Consider the following 20797-nt stretch of genomic DNA (forward strand, 5'->3'; position numbering starts at 1 on the left):
TTAACGGCGAGCAGCAGCGGCGGCTTTCTGATGCTCTGGGCCAAGGCGGTCCCGTAAAAGCATGAGGGGTCGACCGGGTTCGAGAAGTCCCATCATCATCTTGCCCAATTCGTTGTGTTTGATCGGCTTAGTGACATAGTCATTGAATCCTGCACGGGCAGCGTCTTCGATTTGATCTGTCATTGCGTTGGCCGAAAGGGCCATGATTGGAATCTGCGGATAATGGTTCTTTTGTTCCCAGTCACGGATATCTTTACAGGTCTCGTAACCGTTCTTGATGGGCATTTGGATATCACACTGCAGTCATGTTAGTTGTGTGGGGTAAGAGGCAACCAGCGGGTGAACACTTACAATAATGAGAGAATAGTATCCTGGTTCTTTGGAGAGCACCATGTTGGTACACTCCTCTCCATTGGATGCCGTTTCTGACATGAGTTTGATCTTATCCAAGTATTTCAACATGACCTGAGTATGCGTCAGTATTGGTTTCCACAGGCCCGTTAATTTCCGCAGGAACTTACATCGCGGTTGGTTTCGTCGTCTTCCACAAGCAAGACTCGATAACCTTTGTTACCCAAAACCTCTTTGACCATCTTGGATACGGTCTTGAAGTTGTTATTGATTTCGCGTGCCATGTCTTGGTTCCGATCTTTGCTTAGTTCACGCTTGCTGTCGGGATCGAAAATGGTGGAGAATGCAGAGGGCTTGACGGGCTTTGGCACAATGAAGACCTGCTTCCCTGTTGCCGCCAGCTCTTTGACTCGCGTGCTGATTTGGCGTTTCTGGTATAGATCTGATATGATTACCACAACCGGTGCGGGGTCCATCTGTGAATCAGAAACAAGGTGAATGACCTCGAGGATGTCATCGGTGGGAAGATTCAAGACCAAATGCGTGCAAGGCTGCGTATCAGAAGTATGATGTAGCATGTCTTTCCACTCATCAACATCAGGCAATGCTTTAATGTTGAAAGGAATCTCGCGAGGTACAACTTGCTCGATGTGCTGCTTTGTGGCTTTTCGAGAATTTTCAAGCGAACATAAGATCACGATAGAAAATGGACCGTTAGACGGAACGGCGACAGGGCCCTCTGCTTGATTTGGAGACGCAGATGTTTGAGACAAAGGCGATGTTAAATGGGCTGGCGAATTCGATGAGCTTGCACCAGGTTTCGTGACGGCAGGTTCAATTTCTCGGCTTGAAACAGTATCCGGTATGCCTGACAAGGCCTTCGTCTGATCCAAAGGAGGCGGTAAAGGATCAGAGCCAATATCTGGGGTGGGCAAAGCGGAAGATCCGATCGAAGGTGGGTAGAGATTCTTTGAGCCGAGTCCAGAAGGCGAGTCAGAGTCATGAGAATGTAAAGGTGGCGCTTGTTGATAAGAGGTCGTTCTGGAATTTGGTGGTCTTCTGGAGCCGCTTGAACCATGGCGAAGCAGTTTAGGTTGTTCAGAGGGCGACGGTGGCGGAGGAGCATCAACCTCCACATTGAAAGAGAACTTTGCGCCCTGGCCCTCTTTGCTGCTAGGCGTAAGCTTGCCGCCATGCATTTCAACAAGCTGCTTTGACAGGAATAGTCCAAGGCCACTGCCTGCATGTTGCTGAGAGCCATTTTCTCCAAGTTGACTGAACCGCTGCATCAGTCGTTCCGCATCCTGTGGGCTGAAGCCTTTCCCGGTATCTACGACCTCGAAACCCAAAAATGCTTGGGTGTCCTTGTCATCTGTAATTGCATTGCGATGCATGCTACAGGAGATATGGATTTCACCTTGCGCGGTGAACTTGACCGCGTTTCCGAGAAGGTTGATGAGGATTTGGCGAATTCGGAATCGATCTCCGATCACCATGGATGGTACGTCTGCGCTCATGAGATAGTTGATCTCGAGGCCCTTATCAATCGCTCGGGAGGCGATGGTGTCAATCACATCCTCTATCATGGACCTGACGTGGAACCAAGATTTGACCATCGACATTTTTCCAGCTTCAACACGCGAAACGTCGAGAATATTATCGACCAACTCGCGAAGATTGGTTGAGCTGTTTTGGATGGTGTCAAGCATTCGCCTCTGGTCACTGTCAAGTTGTGTATCAAGAATGAACGGAATGGTGCCCAGAATTCCATTGAGCGGTGTTCGAATTTCATGGGACATGTTGCTGAAGAACTTTGTCTTGGACTCCATTTGGTTGTTCAGCTGTTGCATGGCCTTGTTGAGTTCTCTTTCAAGATTCTTGCGGTCGTTGATATCGGTACATGTTCCGTACCAAGAGGCTTCCTCGCTTCCAAAACTGCTTGTCTTGACACGTACTAGGCGAACCAAATGCCACCTGAAATCACCACCTCGGGAACTAAGACGAATCTCAGTAGAATAGAACACTCGACCATTCTCGTCTTTCTGTAAAGAAGCAACTCCGCGTCTCACCAGCTCATCCAGAGCTGATCCGACACCGACGATGGATGATGACGGTGCAATGTCGTCCGAGTCTGCATGACGGGCTGCTTTGTTGAGAGACAATCCTCCACACTTTTCAAGATCAGCGGGATGGACATGTTTGGTGAATCCAAGGTCGTGTGCTTCCTCGAGGGTTTGACCAGTGTACAAATTCCACTGCTCGTTCACAAAGATCAACCCACGGTTTTCTGTTGCCTCGAAAACGACTTGTGGGATCGAATTGGAAAATGCCCGGTACTTTGCGTCGATAGCAAACTTCTCTCTTTCTTGTGTCGCTTCAAGTTCAGCAATGTGTTGCTCATGGATGTCCAGGAAAGAGCCGATCCAATATAGCAATTCTCCTGTTGCCGATGAGATCAGCGGGTTTGCCCGAAAAATGAACCAACGGTATGCTGATTCATCATTGTATCTTCTGACCCGGACCCTTTCAGTGAACTGCGCGCCTGTCCGTAAGGCATTTGCCCATTCGCTATCCACATGCTCGCGTTCGCTGCTGTGTATATTTTGCCACGGGTCACGCAATGTGTGTTCCTGTGGCTGGCTTCTTCTGTATGCATCGAACTTGCTGTTGGTCCATATCACCTCGCCGCTCTGGGGCTTGGCCAGGAACAGATGCAAAGGAATTGAGTTCAGCATTAAATGGGCTATTGTGTCAGGAACCGGGCGTGAGATCTCTCGCTGTAACTGAGCATACAAGGAGTTTGTAGATGCTTGACGTGATGACTGCTGAGTTGGAGAAAGGGTAGGAAGGTGGGGTCTGATCTCCTGTAATGGAGATCCGACTATCACAGTCGGGTCTAGTGGATTGGTGTCCTCGCAAGTGGTCGCTTTGCCAACCGATTTCCCGGGGGAAGCCGGTGTCGAAGATTCAATGTTGGTTTTTGACTTAGAGAGCCGAGGTCTGGTTTGAGAAATATTTTCTCGAGTGCTTTTCTGCGGTGGAACATTGAAGTACCCATCAGCACTTTCTCCGCCAGAACGTGATGTCAATCTTGGAGAATGATTCGTGGATCCAAATCCATATCCTAAATCAAACCCGGGTGTCCCAAATCCAGATACAGCGGGACTGAATTTCGCAGATGAACGGTCGCTGGGGCTGGTGATGCTGTTATGCGCAGACATTGGGTGATTATCACCGACGGAGTAATTGACATGACCACTTAGCCCCGCAACAAGTTCTAGCTCACTGCTTGCATCTGAGAATGTTCCCCCGAGACCTAGTAGGTTGCCGTAGCGGGGAGTCTCCACTTTTGATACTAACTGCTTTTCAAGCTGGCTAACTCGTTGAGCCAGACAGAAAGAATTTGTTAAATGAGGCATCAAAAACGCGAGTGATTGCCTAAGATTGGGCGGGTAGGGCACAATTGTAGACAGCATTGATACAATGGCAACAGGGAATCTTAACGTCGACGAAGAGTTCTGGTTAAAATGACCGCCGTGTAGAAGAGGAATGTGAATGACGGTCTTGGATTGATCAACTCCAATAGCTTCCAAGGGGAGGTTGTTGGAATAATCATGCGAAGGAGGGTTTTTGGAGAAAGCCCCTTCATCAACCGAGTGATTTGTAAAGAATGGGTTTTGGTCCGCATGCGTACGAGGTGCAGGCGAGGGAGCAGGAGACTGGGACCACGGAGATTGTGGGATTTGCTCGTATTCGTCGTAATTTCTCAGCCTAAGGGGACCTAGGCTCGAAGCCAATGGGGCCGGGTTTGTGCCTTGATTCGAGCTGGATTCGGGGCTATCGACAGTGGGAGTGACTTGGACCATCTCGTTCCAAGGATGCGCGAAATCCGTGGAAACTTCTGAATATTGGCGGGTCAAAACTGCAGGACGGGTCCGTCCAAACAGTCTGGGCACGCCTGTGCGCTTAATGAGAGGATCTGGTTCCACTTCCAATGCTCGGGCTATCGGGAACACAGCCTGTCGCAAACCACCGAGGAGGGCGTTGATGGTATCGTCTGCAAGCTCTTCTTGTTGGCCAGCAATTTGTACGTGCTTTTTCGCAGACTTGGTGTTTGTTTTGGGAAGTTGGTGTTGATCCAGGTGGGGGACTTTCTCCTTGTTCTTGTCGAAACCTGCGAAAGAATGACGCGATGCTAGAGACGGCCGTGTAGTCGAGGCTTTGCTCTGCAATCCATCCTCGGGCTTCCTCGTGGCAGTTGTTTGTTTCTTACGTGGTGTGGCAGTTGTTTCTGCAGTTTCAGGGCACAGTGGCTTTTCGAGGTTACGTGATTGAAGGTCATCCAACGACGTATCGATGCTGCCGTTGAAGACTGCTTTTTGGCCCCAGGGTACGTTCTCTAGATCAGTGACATCTCCCGGAACAGCAAGTGATGCACGATCGGCGCCGTAATGAGTTTGCAGAATGTCGATCAGGTTAGACCACCATGATTCGAGTCCTGACTGAGCATTCAGTTGTAGTGTCAGATCATACAGATTGGGGCTGGCATAATTGGGATCTTCCATGACACTTTTATGTTGATCGGGTAGAAAAACGGGCGCGGTGTCTGCTTCTTTTGTTGGAGGGTTATTCGTAGCCTGAGATTCCGCCGTGGGAGGAGACTTCTCAGACGGAAGTTTCAATTTAAATTGTCCCACGCGCCCTGCCGGCTCAAGCCCCATCTTGGCAGCTCGGTGCTGCATTCGTGGAAAGGGGTATGATGGTGTCGGTTGTGGGTGATCGGGAGATGGCATTTCAGTGTCGACGCCTTTGATTGTTCCGGCTGAGTCCGTTGAGCTTGTAGATGGGCGCACGATGGTAACTGGAACCTCCACGGAAGTGTTGGACAATCTTCTCTTTCTTGGGGTATCGTTCGAGAGGGCAGACACGGGTTGGGTCTGCGAAACTGGAGGCAGGGTTTGCTGCATTTGCTGATATACGAGCAGCTCTTCCATCTGCCTTCGCAACTCCTTTAGGGTGTGTGAGCTCCGTCCTTGCTCTTCTTGTCGCTCACGTTCCGATCGCGGGTCTTCGGTGATCGGCGTCAGACCAAGACTATGCTCCGTGGAGTCCCCACGAGAGAGACGAGGTACTTGGACCGATGCCTTCTCCAGAGCATCCACCCTATCCGCAAGTTCATCGGCCAACTTTTGGGACTGGTGACCATGGGAGGGTCGGTAGCCGGGCGATCGGAGAGGCTGCATATGAGGTTGAGACACGGTGGACGACAGGGTCTCGGTAGGCGAAGGGAATGGAGGACTCCTCCTACTATGGACGTCCCCCATTCTCTCCGGCAGGAAAAACTTGTGGGAAGGCTGGGGCACAGGAGGGTGAGGCGGTCATGTCATGACCATCGAGGGAAAGGTGAAAGCGCCAAAGAAGAAGGTGAGAGTCGGATGGATTTAGAATCCTGAAGAAGATAAGCAAGGGTATCAGGTGAGGAAACGTGTTCGGGGAGGACTGTTAGAAAGAGGCCCCATTGCTTGGATCAATTTAGGAGTGGATGAAGGAAAGGAAAAGTGGACTAGCAGTGATGCACTGGCTCTGGGGGGGGTTATGACGTATATCCTCCCTGCGAAATAAAAACTTTGTCTCAAGTTACGAACGGTTCTTTCTTATTCTGTTAAACTATGTGATCTGAGTTATTTGTTTAATTTCTCAGTTTCCTAATTTCTATGATCTATGTTTGAACATAGATGTGTAGAATCCCCTGCCCCTTCATCTTGCCAGTACCTGGATTCTTTCCTTGGATACTCGAAACCCGGTACCGGTACCACGATCACCCTCATACTCATATACTTCTCTCCATCTTTACTCCGTACTCCGGTGATTGTTCTTACCTGTACTTTGAGTGAGGATTCGGATCTTGCGATCTGGTTGGTTAAATGATCCTCATGGGGCACATGATCTGTTACCACTGGTATTGTGGTAACATATCGGTATAGATATGCCAGAGCGCAACGAGGAGGCCTTCTCTGCGGTCTAGACCAGGGGGGAAAAAAGGCCCTTGACCCCCTTGATCAGCCTCTTAACTCACTCGGAATGGAGATTCTAGAAAGCCCAAAATGCATTGTGACGCTGTGCAGAGGCCAAACCCCCTGGGAACGAGGAGATCGACCAGTCGACGTCAATGGGGCTCTTGTGGCGCTAAGTTGGCTCGATCTGGGAATGATTGGTGCATGGGCTCTCGACGCCCCTTTTTACGCAAGAAACCCACTACATACACAGTTTGGACATGACATGGCATGGCATTGGATTATAATTTACCATGTCAGCGCCGACGGTCATCCGATCTACATCAGCTGAGAACCCCCTGTCGTCAGCCGGTATAAATAAACATTCCTATAATGCCGACTAGCTATCCTTATTTGATGTATAAATTCATTTCTTCTTCCGGTTTATATATATTGAGCCGCCTGCTTTTTATGAACCCACCACTTTTAAAGTTAACCTTGGTGACAATAACCATAAATCTTCAGTTCCTTTTATTTGTCTCTCGGCAATGCCAGTTAGCTATATATCAAAGCCTACCCCTTCCCCACTAAATTGACTACATTTATCGACCATCTACATGCACGTGAAGAGCCTAAGGGGATCCACGGTACTCTAGAGTGGTACCTACATGAGAACTTGTCTTTTCATACGAACCGATGAGATGAGACTTGGCTCGCTAAAGTTGCGGATGTGTCCCGTAGTGTGTCCGGAAAAAGTTATATTTAGACAGAAGCAGCCCGTTTCTCAATGACGTAGGGGGTACGCCCAAATGCCGTATTGGTCACGCATGTAAGTCATATTTTAGCCCATAAAGATCAGTCGCCCCCATCCGGTGTCTATACCGCCCACCTATCTGGGGGTTCTTGTGATGGATGACTAATTTCAAACCTCAGGCAGCAAAAAACCTTTATTTCCGACGTCCGCGATTCCCTAGATTGTTTCAGCATAGATCTTATTGTACCTTCAATGTCACGACCTTCTACGCCTGAAGGCGACGCAACTTATCATTAGTCGGTACCGCGACCGAGCTTGCAAGTCCGTTTTCTTGTGGTGCCGCTTGCATCCCTATGTCCGATCATCTGTAATCCCATCCTCCGCCGCGCCCCCACTGAATTTGACCTTGACCCACGATACTCCTGTCAGAGACAGGCCCATGGCCATACGCCGGGCCAACCCCAACAAAGACTGAAAAATGGATGATACTCTTTTCGGCGAAGACCTGCCACTTCCACCGGCCCGGCTGTTTGAACGGTTAGGTCAGTTGCCTGGCTATACCTGGGACCAGGCGACTGAGCCCTTTCACTCAACGTACAACCACTGGCATATTTCAGGATTTCGCCATACCCTAGAATCCGACCTTTCGACCCCTATAGCCAACTCCTCGGGGCCTGCCTCCTCCGGACCGTCGAGCTTCACGCGTTTCTCCCCTCGCACAGAAACCCGGCCTTCTGCTCGAGCGTTGCGGAGACCAAGCGCTAGCGAAACGAGCAGTGACATTTCACTCTCCCGGGGTGAACACGAACAAATATGGATCCCCGTTTTCGCACGAATTTCTACCAACATCATCCGACTTGAACGCGAATTTCACATGCTCAGGTCGATTGTGCAATCGTCTGATCCGGATTGCAACCACACAATAAGACCGATCGACTTGATCAGACTGCAGGCAGACTCTGGTGATTCAAAGACTCTCCTTGTTGCGATATTTGAGTCGCCAGGTCATGACAGGCTGCGGGACCTAGTCACTTTTGGCCCTGCCTCCTTTGTGGCCGGGTCCAGAGGTGAGGGTAACAATGCCACCCCCAATGAGCAAATTTCTTTGCAAGCATTCTTCGATTTCGCAATCGGCGCTTGCGATTGCTTGGAAGTCTTGCATTATGGCTTGAAGACAGTTCACGGTGAAATTCGTGGAGATGCGTTCCACTTCTGTGCCGACACCGGAGCAGTCAAGCTTGCAAATACAGGCAACGGTGCAAGGGCATTTGATAATGTTCTCAGCGAGGGATGGTCTTCGGTATCGCGCGAGCTTGGAGCCAAATACAAGCTGCAATTTATTGCCCCAGAGCAGACCGGAAGAATGCCCACAGAACCAGATAGCCGCACTGATATCTATGCACTGGGCCTTTTCTTTTGGTCGATGCTGGTTGGGAAACTGCCTTTCGATGGAACCGACCCCGTTGAGGTTGTGCAAAACGTCCTAGGCAAGAGATTAATGCCAGTTTCTGGGAAACGAATGGATATCCCAGATGCTCTCTCTGCCGTGGTCCAAAAAATGACACAGAAAGTAGTCCATGACCGTTACAACACGATTTCATCGGTGAAGAGAGACCTGACACATATCATGAAACTGCTTGGTGATGGAGACAGCGAGGCTTTGGCCAAGTTTCAAGTTGCACAAGGAGATGTCTCTTCCTTTTTCACTCTTCCATCTCAAATGTTTGGACGGAACGAAGAATACGACCGGATCATTGGCGTCATCGAAAAAGTTCACAAGCGTCAGGAAGTGGCCTTAGCTAGAGCTGGTGCCCGGAGCCCCAGTACAATGCATACCCTCAATTCGTCGTCATCGCTTTCTGATAGTCGCGTCGAAAGCTTTGAGCTAGCTTCTGTCTCCAGTGATTCTGGCTCCTTTCATCTGCCTCCAAGATCGGCTTCTAATGCCACCAGCTTTCAACTTTCACCTGTTAACCCCCAAGATGCAGCAGCAACCAGCGACACGTCATCTCGAACACCAACGTTTGGGAATGGCGCGAGCCAAACCGACGATACACAAAAGATTCCGAAATCTGATTCGAGTCGGATGAAAAGCCCCTCACATTCTCGATCTTCTTACAATACAGACCTTTCCACCGGCCACAGCAGTCAACCACCTCCAAGTCAGCATGCTATTAGCCAAACGGACTCGTACAATTCTCTGTCCAAAAGGTCCGGTGGGTATAGCCGCCGCAGCGGGCGATGTGAAGTGATCACGATCAGCGGAGCTGCTGGTATCGGGAAAACAGATCTTCTGAATCGGATACAACCCGCAGTTCGAAAACTTGGCTGCATAGCTATCACACGCCTGGACCGAGCGAAACGGGTTCCATTCGAACCCTTTGCAAAGCTTCTAGCAAGTTTGCTACGGCAAACATTCTCTGAACGAGATGTTACAACGAACTATCATAATAGTGTTCGGATGGCTTTGCGACCGATGTGGCCAACTCTCCATCGGGTCTTGGATCTCCCCGAACAGCTCATGTCCCCGGGTGCGAAGTACAGACCGACCGATGCCAAGCCCACCTTCAATATACCAAGAGGCGAGCCATCGAAGCGCGTCAACATTCCGGGTCTGGATCAAGGCCAGACTTCTCTCGATTTCTTCTTGGCTAACGCTGCTTCCAAGAACATGAGACTCATGGACACTTTCCTCGAAATTCTTAGGACGCTGTGTCAGTTCAAGCTGATCACTGTATGTCTAGATGATCTCGAGCACGCGGACGACGAAACTTTGGACTTGGTATTGAAGATCATCAAAGCAAAGTTACCTTGTGTGCTCATACTTTCCAGTCGGAAAGATGAGATTGCCTCTGACGAAGTCCGGGCTCTATTCGAGACAGATATGCCGACTATCACACGCATTGCTCTTGAGCCTCTTGCAGAGCATCATGTCATGGAAATTGTTGCTGCAACAATGCACCAGCAGCCTAATCCGACGTTGACACCTCTTTGCGCTGTTATTCAGGAGAAAAGCCGAGGAAATCCCTTCTACGTCCGTGTCATGCTTGAAACCTGTTACAGCAAAAACTGCATTTGGTATTCCTGGAAGGACTCAAAATGGCTGTTTGACCTGGATCGAATCTTTACTGAGTTTGTGGCCCCTGTGTATGGAGAAGGGCTCGGGCTTGGGTTCCTTACCAAGCGTCTCGAGGAAATCCCTCTCGCTTCTCGCTCCATCATGGTCTGGGGAGCCCTTCTTGGTAGCCCATTTTCATTTTCCTTGGTGCAAAAACTTTTGACAAGTGAATTCCTGTTTTCAACAGAGGGTGATGAAGACGTGGATCTCACATCACCGCAAAATGTCACACTCATCAGGCAATCACGAGGTGACATAGTTGTTGGATTGCAGTTCTTGGTACAGTCAAATTTGTTGAATGCAGGAAAGACCGATGATGAATTCAAGTAAGTCTCTTGCTTGTGTTGAACTCACACAGGACCTAACAATAACTTCCCAGGTTTGGCAACGAACGGCTTGTGCAAGCTGCCCTCTCTTTAAACGAGAGCCGCAATATAGAAAAGATGCACTTTATTGTCTCTCAAGCATTGATGAAGTATTACCATGACCACCGCAGCCGTTACTCTATGGCTCATCATGTGGCGCTGGCGTCGCGTACTATCAAGTCCCGCGTTTCCAGACGACTTGAATATCGACAGATCCTCTGGGATGCTGGCCAAATTGCTGCTCAATCTGGCGCACGGCATTCTGCACTTTGGTACTTCCGTCATTGCATCGCTCTACTTCAGGATGACTTGTGGAATGATCGCAAACATGACGTTTATTACGACGAAACTTTGCGGCTCTTCATTGCGACTGCCGAAATGTCGTGGTCTCAAGGCCAGAATGATGAGGCGCTCCAGTTGATACAGGAGGTTTTCACTCATGGCAAGGATGCTGTAAGCAAGTCGAGAGCCTGGATCATCCAAGCCAAGATCTTTGCGCAGTTAGGCGATCACCACCGCTCCATGGAATCCCTTCTCACCTGTCTTGATGAACTTGGGGTTCATCTTCGCCAACCTTCGACCTTTGCGGAGTGCGATGCGGCCTATCTCAAACTTAAGTCGCATCTTGACACTGCCGATCTGGGTCGCATTGTTCAACAACCGCTGAGCAAAGATCCTACCGTCCAAACCATCGGGGCAGTCATGGCTGAGGCGATGACTGTCACTTACTGGGATGATGCGTTGACCTTCTATCGCATGGCACTTGAAGTGATGAATATTCACATGTTCAAGGGTGGTTTCACCCAAATCGCAATCGGATGTTCCCACCTTGCGATGATCTCCATGAGTCGCTTCAAGGATCTTGAATTTGGCAAAAAGCTGAGCGACTGGTCTCTAGAACTCCTTGAGCGCTGCCCTGAATTGTGGACCCAAAGTCGAGGCTCGATAGTTCATAATCTCTACGTCAGTCATCTGCGTGTTCCCATGGCATCGACTCTACCAGCCCTCGAAGCATCACTCGAAGCCTCATTCACAATGGGCGACCCTTACCTGACATTAATCAGCATTTCATCAATGGCTATGGCTCGTCTATACCTGGGCCAAGACATGGCTCAGCTGGAAGCCTTCTGCACGGAGACTCCGGAGGAAATTCCCATGTGGCAGCAAGACACGCGTGGCGGAGCTAGTCTTCTTGCAGTCCAACAAGTTGCACGCGCCCTTCAAGGCAAGACCGAGTTCCGGTTTGCCGAAGGCATCATGTCCGATGCCAACCACAGTACAAATGAATATATGACCCATTTGGATGTTAGCTCGAGCAACGCCGACAGACCTCGTGACATATACTGGGGCCTTGCCATGATCCCATTGTTCATCTTTGGCCATCATACCAGAGCAGTTGAAGTGGGCACGCAATTATTGATAACAAGACACAGGCTCTGGTCTACTCGTGTAGCCTACGTGATCAATTTCTATCTAGCCGCGTCACTTCTCACGCTTCACAATGACTATCCCGCCCAGGGATATCTCGATGGAAAAATGGATACACTTCTGGAATACAAAGCCGAGATTGACTTTGCCCGAAGCGCCTCAGAAGCAAATTATGGCATGTGGTCCATGATCCTAGAGGCCTTACTTTCTGAGGTTCGCAATGATCACAGTGCTACCATCCAGAACTACGAGGCTGCGATTGACCACTGCCAAATCCATGGGTGGCCCTTTGAAGAAGCCTTGGCACTCGAGTTACAGGGTGAATTCTTGGTTAGGCGTGGCGCAAAGCGGGCTGCTCGCGCTGTAATCCAAGAAGCCATCGCTGCGTGGAGTTCTATCAGCGCTGGTGGCAAGGCAACGCAACTCGCCGAAAAGCACGAATGGTTGCTCAAGACAGCTACGTCAGCAAAGACCGTCGATGTTGGCTGTCAGACTGTCGACTCGCTCCTTGAGATCAGCCGTGAAGTTGTACATGAAGAGATACTTCTCCCCCAGCAGATGGAAGAGGAAGAGAGGAGACAGCACTGGATTGAACAAAGTAGCGCCGAAAATCAATCCCTCGATATATCAAGCGTCGGACTGGATATCATTGATCTGTCCAGCATTCTCGAGTCCAGCCAAGTCATGTCGTCTGAACTTCAAATCGACAAGCTCTTTACGAAAATGCTTGAGATTATTCTCGAATCATGCAACGGCTCTGATTTCGCAATCATTGCCACCGAATTCGATGAGCACGGTTTCGCCATTGCTGCTGCCGGTGACGCTGAAAAAGGTCAAAAGTCATACCCAGAGGGTCTTCCTTTCCCGGAAATGGATGATAGAATGGCTTTGCAGATCTCACAGTATGTCATGCGTACAAAGGAAGAAGTCCTTGTTCATAACGTGCTCGAAGACGAGCGGTTTTCCAATGTGAGCGACTCTTACTTGGCAAATTTCCCCGCGGGTCGCTCCGTCATTGCATTACCAGTTGTTCAGGGAGACCATCTACTCGGTGTCATTCACTTGGAGGGAAAACCAAACTGGTTTACTCAGCGGAACGTCGTCGTCTTGCACTTGCTTTGCAATCAAATGGGTATTTCCTTGTCGAACGCGTTGCTCTTCCGTGAGATTCGCAAGGTCAGTGCCAAGAATGCTTCCATGATTGAGTCCCAAAAGCGTGCACTCGCACTCGCACGCGAGGCAGAGCAAAAAGCGAAGATTGCCGAGGCTGAAGCCAAGCACAACGTCAAACTCAAGGAAGACGCTGCCAGAGCCAAATCAATCTTCCTCGCCAATATCTCACATGATCTGCGCACGCCCATGAACGGTGTGATTGGTCTATCGGAACTTCTGAAGGGTACCTATTTGGACAAAGAGCAAGACGAATACGTCGAATCGATTCGCGTGTGCGCTGATACTTTGCTCACTCTCATCAACGACATCCTAGACTTCTCCAAGCTGGAAGCTGGAAAGATGAAGATCTCTACCGTCCCGCTCAATTTGAAGGAAACCATCTCAGAGGTCATTCGGGCTCTGCGATACACACATCGTGACCGTGGCCTAGAAACAATCGAAAATCTCGACAAAGTTCCGCCAGACCTTGTGGTTCTAGGCGACCCTGTTCGCTTGCATCAGATTTTCATGAATCTCCTTAGCAACAGTTACAAATTCACCCCCAATGGGTCGGTTACTGTCAAAGCGAGGGTTGCCCGTGAGGGCAAAGGTCGTGTTCGTCTTGAATGCTCAGTCGCCGATACCGGTATTGGTATTCCAGATGAACAAAAGGTGCGGCTTTTCCGACCATTCTCGCAGGCTGATGCGTCCACGGAGAGATCGTATGGTGGCAGTGGATTGGGATTGTCTATTTGCAAGGCCATCATCGAAGACGTTCTCGGTGGAGCTATCTGGCTTGAATCCACTTCCGGCGTGGGAACTACAGTGACCTTCCACCTGGTCTTCAACAAAGCACCCAAGAAAACAGCTGTCAAGACCGCATGGTCCCAGGATCTAAGTCAAACAGAAAGCAAGGTATCACCCAAGTCATCAGCCCGCGACCTTACCCAAATCCCCCGTGACCAGATTCGTGTGTGCATCGCCGAAGACAACCCGATCAACCAAAAGATCGCCGTCAAATTCGTCACCAGTCTTGGCCTCCAGTGCGAGGCATACAGCGACGGCAAACAAGCCGTCGACGCTTTACGCGCGAAATCCAAAGAAGGCAATCCATTCCACGTAGTCTTGATGGATGTGATGATGCCCACTCTTGACGGGTACAACGCCACCCGCGAGTTGCGCCGTGATCCCGATCCAAACGTGAACGAGGTACTAGTCATCGCCATGACCGCGAGTGCCATCGAAGGCGATCGCGAGAAGTGTCTCGAGGCTGGCATGAACAACTACCTTCCGAAACCAGTGCGCTCGCCCATCTTGAGTGAACTCCTGGACAGATACCTCGCCCCCGTGCCATCTTACCCCAAATCCCGCCTCGCCATTCGAGAAAAGCGATCTCGAGCCAGCATGGATGCTGGTGCTAGCACCCCTACCAGCTACTCCTCTTCTGCATCTGACGAGCCGAGATCTTTCCCGATGAAGTCGCTGCCAAGGAAATGAGTCTACGCATTATTATTTATACCCCGAGTTGGAGAGATAGAAATCAGGCGTCATTGAGGTCGATCATTTTGTTCATTCTTGTGATTGTCATTCCCATTTGGTTTTGTGCTTTTGGACTTTTGTCATTAGAATCATGAATCTGCTTTATCGTTTTTTTATTACATTCTTCTCTTCCGTTGATAGTCATGATTGGAGTGTGTATCTTTTCTTGGATTCAGTTGTCTATAGGGCTTTTTGATCCAATCTTCCAGCTGCGACTTCTTTGTTGATATATGCGAAACTATGTTGAAAGGTCAGTCAATGAATGACATGGGTTCTTGACCATTAATCACGGACAAATGCTAGACTTAAGCTATGATCTAACCAGAATGACTTGGTAATACATTATTTGCATTCTCATCATGAGCTATGAACATGGTTCTTCTATCAGGTTCTAAGACGTGCTTGGTGTCTACATCACTTTCTACCCTTACATGTCAAATCAGCTAGCGCTGTTGACGTGATCAGCAGCCGCCTATTTTCTCCCTTGTCGGCATACCTGCACCTGAACTTTGCGATATTAACTCCCACGCCGTGATTTGGATCTGGCGGCTTGGCCTGACTTGATCGCAGTCCAGTCATGTGGCTCCGGTTTATGGCGGCGTGTCTCCGAGCTATTGTACTAAGCATGGGCGTCAATGACCATATGCTGGCGCGAGATAGCGGAGTTGGGGTTAGAAACTTATTAGCTGAACTGAAGTAGTCATTTAAGCAGGCTAGGACCTTGCTGTTGAGCGAGGTTAGCTTGGCAGTGCGCGCGAACACTTGGTCAATATCGATGGTGGGGACCCGCTACATTTTCAAAACGGACAAATTCAGCTGTTATATGAGAGAGAAGACTCACGGGTTGAGAAACGCTCTTCTCCCCAGACGCGTTGCTAACCGTATCCCTTTCCCTCGAATGGTTGGCCATAGTTTTGAAATCCCGCTTCAACAGGACAAAGCATATGAGCGTTGATTGCAGCATTGGTCCATTGACCCATGCAAATTACATGCGAGGTCTCCAGCCATTCTTCGAATGGCAGCATCTTATTGAACCATACGGGAAATTCCACTACACGAGGAATTAAAAGGAGTTTTTAAAGGGCCCCAGTCAAACTCTGACCCAACCTGCATGAAACCCCGGAGCTCATCGGAATCCGAGGGTCGAGCACAGCTTTCAATTGGTCTTGAATTGATCAGCACGTTTCACAGTTTGACCCGACATGCCACAGCGTTATACAAATGATGCCACTCCTGAGCTCGTCCGTTGCTCTTACCATCTTGCGCTGGAATACTCCAATTGCCTCATCCGAGTACACACGAGGTGCGACTTTCATTACTCTTGCAATATCGACCGGCCGTGTGACATTGACTTGGATATTTTGGATCGAGACCGAGCAAGTAATTTTACCCCCAGAAAGAAAAAGTTCTGCTACTGAAGGTTTAAAAATGCACAAAATGCTAAACGGAAAGTCAAAAGGACATAATATTTGCCAAAGCAGTCCAAAATACACTGCAAAGTCTAAACCAACGCCAGCAATGCCTCCATTTCATGTCGCTCAGATCGACAGTAAACAAAAGTAGAAGTAAAGAGAGAAAAACCACTTTTGCATCACCCTTTCTGAGGTGCATCCATTGTGGCCTCCAGCCTTTTGTATCTCCACTCATAAACCGCCATTTCTCTCTTGACACTAGGAGAGAAGTTCTCCTCTTTGCCAGCCAGTTCTTTTTCGCTGTCCATCAAAGCTTTCCATCGCTTGAGAATTTGGCCTTGGGCTTCGGTGACCGAGGTCAGGTTTGAGTCCTGCGAGGCCATGCGCTCGTCATACGTGGATCGCCATGCCAGTTGTGTCAAGAAAAGCGCCATCTCGAATTTGCTGTATTTCAGTCCTTGAGCCTCGGGCACCATGTTGTCTTGTGCGCATTTCGGGGGCATTTTGGAGGCAAACACGGTTTGAAAGGAATGTGCTAGAGTCGGTATAGCAGTGGAGTGTGTTGTGAAAAGCAACGACGGTAGATAACGTAGTATTATTTTCAAGAAATGAAGCCTGTATATCCGACCGGCAATGGTAAAGCAGGTGGATCAGTAATATCCTTCCTCATGCAAACATAGGAATGAAAAAATGAAGCCAAGAGCAGATTAAAGACTGACAGGGCTATGAGGACAGAAAACAAGAGCGAGGAACTGTCAATTATACCCAAGGTCATATTCACCGTCATTATCCCTCGAAGGAAACATCGCCCCTCCAATATTCCAATACCAGACATCCCGGTATCACACTCACCTCAAAGCTGCAGACGGGGCATAGCCACCGTCAAGCCAACCCAGAAATAGAAGGAGATTGAAAGACACATGCACATTCATACATTAAGAAGAATTTCAACAAACCCAACAGCTCCCCCAAAATTTCCTCATTTGTGCCTCTGAGAGCCGTACTCGAGAAGGACCCTGTACATGCCGTGTTGAGCGGTGATGGCCCGTTTGCCTCCTGGAAACACTGCCTTTTGTCTCGTGATGGAAGCCACCGAGCCAATCGATATGATTGCCAGCTCACCTAGTGTCCTCATTGGAAAGTTCATGGTGACACCAACCTTCTAATCGCCAGACCACGCAACCGGGCGTGCATGACGGAAGGAGTTTCGCTGGAAAGGCGAAGCATCGACCGAGAGGTGCAGCAGTCCCGTCTCGGCCCGTATGGCGGTTCATACATGTCTGTGTATCAGGGTCTGTACCGGAAAGCCATGATATGCAGTGGAGCACAGATGGTGCTTGAGATAGCTACAAACAAGTTGAATTAGATCTGTTCGGCAGCAAAATGGATATCTCTGGGACGCAGCACTAATCGGAAGTTTATTGATGCTGGCCCTCTTTCATTGCCCTCTTCAGTCTTGCCACGAGGTCTTGTTGATTAGACATACGTACGTAGGCAAGCAACCGCGTTACACGAAAATAGAGTTGATGTAGCCAGTCCGTCATTTCCACCTTACTCGCTGTTTATTCTCCATGTTCCTGCAAAGATCTTGATGTGTGCCATTGTCCTTCACTTTGAAGCTCTGACACTTGCACACAATGATTACACACCCCCGTTGAAGCACTGGACCACTGATCTGTTCGCAATCCCAACGTCATATACATTCATGCTGCGTCTGGGCCAGACCGTAACTCATTAGACGAGTTTGCCTAAGTAGAGACATACGTGCACAGGTCTTCAGTACCTGAAAAAGACACGCCAGCTAGATTGTATCAGTGAATCATTTTATTTAGCCTCTCTTTTTGATTACTTCTTCTGGCTGCGTCACCAGCCAATGTTTTCAAGGATGGCCATATTAGGGCTGCAGAGCACCACACCACACAGTCTGTGAAGCTACACGCGAGAAGCCCCTTGACCGATTTATTCTTCTGGCCAAAGCACATGATAAAATACTGGGGTCTGAAATAATCCCAGGATAGTACGTTGCTGGAAACGAAAAGCTAAAAAGAGCTTCGGGACCGGAGTTCAAAGGTCTAACTCAGCACCTGATTTGTTTGTGCAACGCTACAGGCCAAGATGTAGGGGAACTTTAAGATATGATTGGATTCTGGACTGGTGGCAATGATTCTCGGAGAAAAAAGAGTTCCATCAGACAGAGTTGTCGGGAAGTGAAATGGGTCCAACCAAGATGGGTCCGGATATTTAGGGCTCGTGAGATCATCTGATGCCTGCCATTGAGGCTTTCCATATACGATTTCACCCCTACCACGTTCCCTTCTGTGACTTCAATGGGATAGACTTGCGGAATCTCGTATTCTTGTTGTCTCATGTACGTTTGAGAAGACAGAAGACGGATACTGTGTAACAGAACAAGCACCCCTCCGATGGGTAGGCACAGGGTGATGTCGGGTCCGACGCGTTTCATCGGTTTTATTTGTGTAATTGTGTTGTCAGATCTGTGTGTATTTTTGAATCAGCTTGAAGCTAGAGTCTACATTTACGGGGCCATTTAATGAGTAGACATGAAGCTGACAGACTAGCCCCAATATGACCTGGAAATACTGAGAGCTTGACTGAAACAGAGACAGGAAAGATACATCAAATGGTTTGATTGCACTTTGTTGGATATTGACTAATTGTTTCTCGCTACAGAAACTCATTATCCAAACCTGGTCTCCTCGTCCCGTCCCGCGGCGCTTCTCTCCTTCTTGGCCTGTTGGATGTCCAACGACATCTTGACTGGCGCAACACCAGGGGTTTCAAATACCGTATCAATCTCCTCCAGAGACAGACCGGCAGTTTCTGGGAAGATGAAATACGACAAAACAAGTTGAATGGTGTTGTAAACGATATACACCACCCAAATCTTGTATCCTACTTTTGCGATGCCGACTCCGATTCCGTACGTCTGCGCGGCTCCAGCACCGCCTTGTATCAGACTGTATAGACCCATTCCTTTTGCACGAAGTGGCAGAGAGAGAATTTCAATTGGGTACAGGTTGTGCATGGTCGCAACAAACGTCGCAGAGAAAGTCTGGTAAAGGAAGATCCAGAGAAGAGTGAGTGCCGCAACAGCGGTGTTGGCGTTGAGACTATACTGCCACGATGTGATCGTGGTGGCCGTCTGGAAGACAATCATACTGATCAGACCAACAAATATCAGGGTTCGCCTGCGGAACTTGTCAACGAGGAACGATCCGACGGCCGTAAAGACAAAGTAAACTGCTGTAGTTCCAATGGTAATGCCGAGTTGCTGCTTTGTGCCATCGATGCCAAGCTGCTGCAACGAAGGGGTCATCTACCTAATGTTAGCAAATGATTCAGCCTGCAGGCCAGATTACTTACATAGTATGTGATAATACTGCCTCCGTTCCATTGCTGGAAGATTGAATACAAGACCAGAACCAGGAGACGGTATCGCGCGGTCTTGGTGAAGAAGACCCGATAGTCCCAGAAGGCCCTGGTGCCCGACCGATCGCGATCGCTCTCCAGGGACTCCTCAATCTGTCTAACAACAATATCGACAATCGGCTCATTGACATCCGTGCTGGTGGTGTGGTATTTGGCTATAATCTCCTTGGCCTTTTGTCGATTGCCCCTCATGACATAGTAACGAGGCGACTCGGGGGTGATGAGGTAAATGCCCAGGCAGACAATGGCCGGGAAGAGAGCCTCGAGGATGAGAGGGATGCGCCAGCAAAGATTGCCCGGCAGAGTAGAAAGTCCAATCATGGCACCGAGCATGGTCAAACTACCGACTTGGAAACATGCCCCGAAGAAGCCGACCATGCGACCACGCAGGTGAACAGGCGATATTTCACCAATGTATTGCGAGCTCGACATGAGCGCTGTTCCGAAACCCATGAAGAATCGTCCAGCCATAAACATTGGCAGATTAATGGCCAAGCCCTGCAGCAAAGCCGCAAAAATCACAATAGCATTGCCGGCAAAGTTGATCCCACGACGGCCGATTACATCGGCCAAAGCCATGAATGGTGCACCGCAGACAGTGCCAATCTGCATCAGGGCATTGACTAGGCCATACGTGCCACCCGCGGTACCAAAGCCGAAATATTCATGCCACGGATCCAAGGAATTGATACCGCCGATAACCCCCCAGTCAATTCCAAAGCCAGCTTGGTTGCAGCCGTGGATGAACATGATGAGACCCAGACGGAATCCGGTCCATGACCATACGTTCAACGACTCCTGGGACAATTTCCACAGGTCCTCCTCTGTCACGCGTGCCAGTGCTACCTCCTCAACATGCTCCTGGGTGTCTCCTTTGCTAAACTCTGCCTCTATGGCAACTGCAGCCTCCGATTTGACCATCGTTTCGGCGGAGGTATCAAAGAGGAAACAAGCTGCGTATGTAGGAAGGCCCAATATATGGATCGAGGATCCGCGATGCAGTCAAGCCAAGAGGGCTATGCCGGGGTATTTCAGCTTTGGCGGTCTTAGCGAGCTAGGAGACAAGATGTACTACCGGCATCTAGATTGTTGCCCAGTGGCCTATTCCGCCACGGAGCATTGTAATGGACCAGGAGTCAAGACGACAAATTAGCCACCAAATTCATCTGGAGGGGCGTGGTATAACCACTAGGTCTGGCGACTATTGGTCAAAAGGGGTAAAGAGGCAGATTTGG

At 49.4% G+C, this 20797-nt stretch overlaps 4 protein-coding genes across 4 annotated transcripts; 1 reads left to right on the plus strand and 3 right to left on the minus strand.

The window, feature by feature from the left end:
- On the minus strand, positions 1 to 5675 carry pkhB (putative sensor histidine kinase/response regulator; the record flags this gene model as incomplete). The annotated part of the gene is made up of 3 exons (XM_022631456.1): positions 1 to 297; positions 352 to 465; positions 522 to 5675. The coding sequence occupies 3 exons, from the start codon at positions 5673 to 5675 to the stop codon at positions 1 to 3; spliced, it is 5565 nt and encodes a 1854-aa protein (XP_022488813.1).
- Positions 5676 to 7576: 1901 nt separating this feature from the next.
- Positions 7577 to 14658, plus strand: PENARI_c008G04579 (putative sensor histidine kinase/response regulator; the record flags this gene model as incomplete). Its single annotated transcript, XM_022631424.1, has 2 exons — positions 7577 to 10542; positions 10596 to 14658. The coding sequence occupies 2 exons, from the start codon at positions 7577 to 7579 to the stop codon at positions 14656 to 14658; spliced, it is 7029 nt and encodes a 2342-aa protein (XP_022488800.1).
- A 1633-nt stretch (positions 14659 to 16291) lies between these two features.
- Positions 16292 to 16615, minus strand: PENARI_c008G11029 (uncharacterized protein; the record flags this gene model as incomplete). Its single annotated transcript, XM_022631646.1, has 1 exon — positions 16292 to 16615. One exon carries the CDS (start codon positions 16613 to 16615, stop codon positions 16292 to 16294), a length of 324 nt encoding a protein of 107 aa, XP_022488574.1.
- Positions 16616 to 18810: 2195 nt separating this feature from the next.
- Positions 18811 to 20483, minus strand: PENARI_c008G03830 (putative MFS sugar transporter protein; the record flags this gene model as incomplete). The annotated part of the gene is made up of 2 exons (XM_022631399.1): positions 18811 to 19449; positions 19497 to 20483. 2 exons carry the CDS (start codon positions 20481 to 20483, stop codon positions 18811 to 18813), a joined length of 1626 nt encoding a protein of 541 aa, XP_022488706.1.
- Positions 20484 to 20797: the final 314 nt, after the last annotated feature.

This window comes from Penicillium arizonense (genome assembly GCF_001773325.1).
Source record: "Penicillium arizonense strain CBS 141311 chromosome Unknown PENARI_contig008, whole genome shotgun sequence".
Classification (NCBI taxonomy): domain Eukaryota; kingdom Fungi; phylum Ascomycota; class Eurotiomycetes; order Eurotiales; family Aspergillaceae; genus Penicillium; species Penicillium arizonense.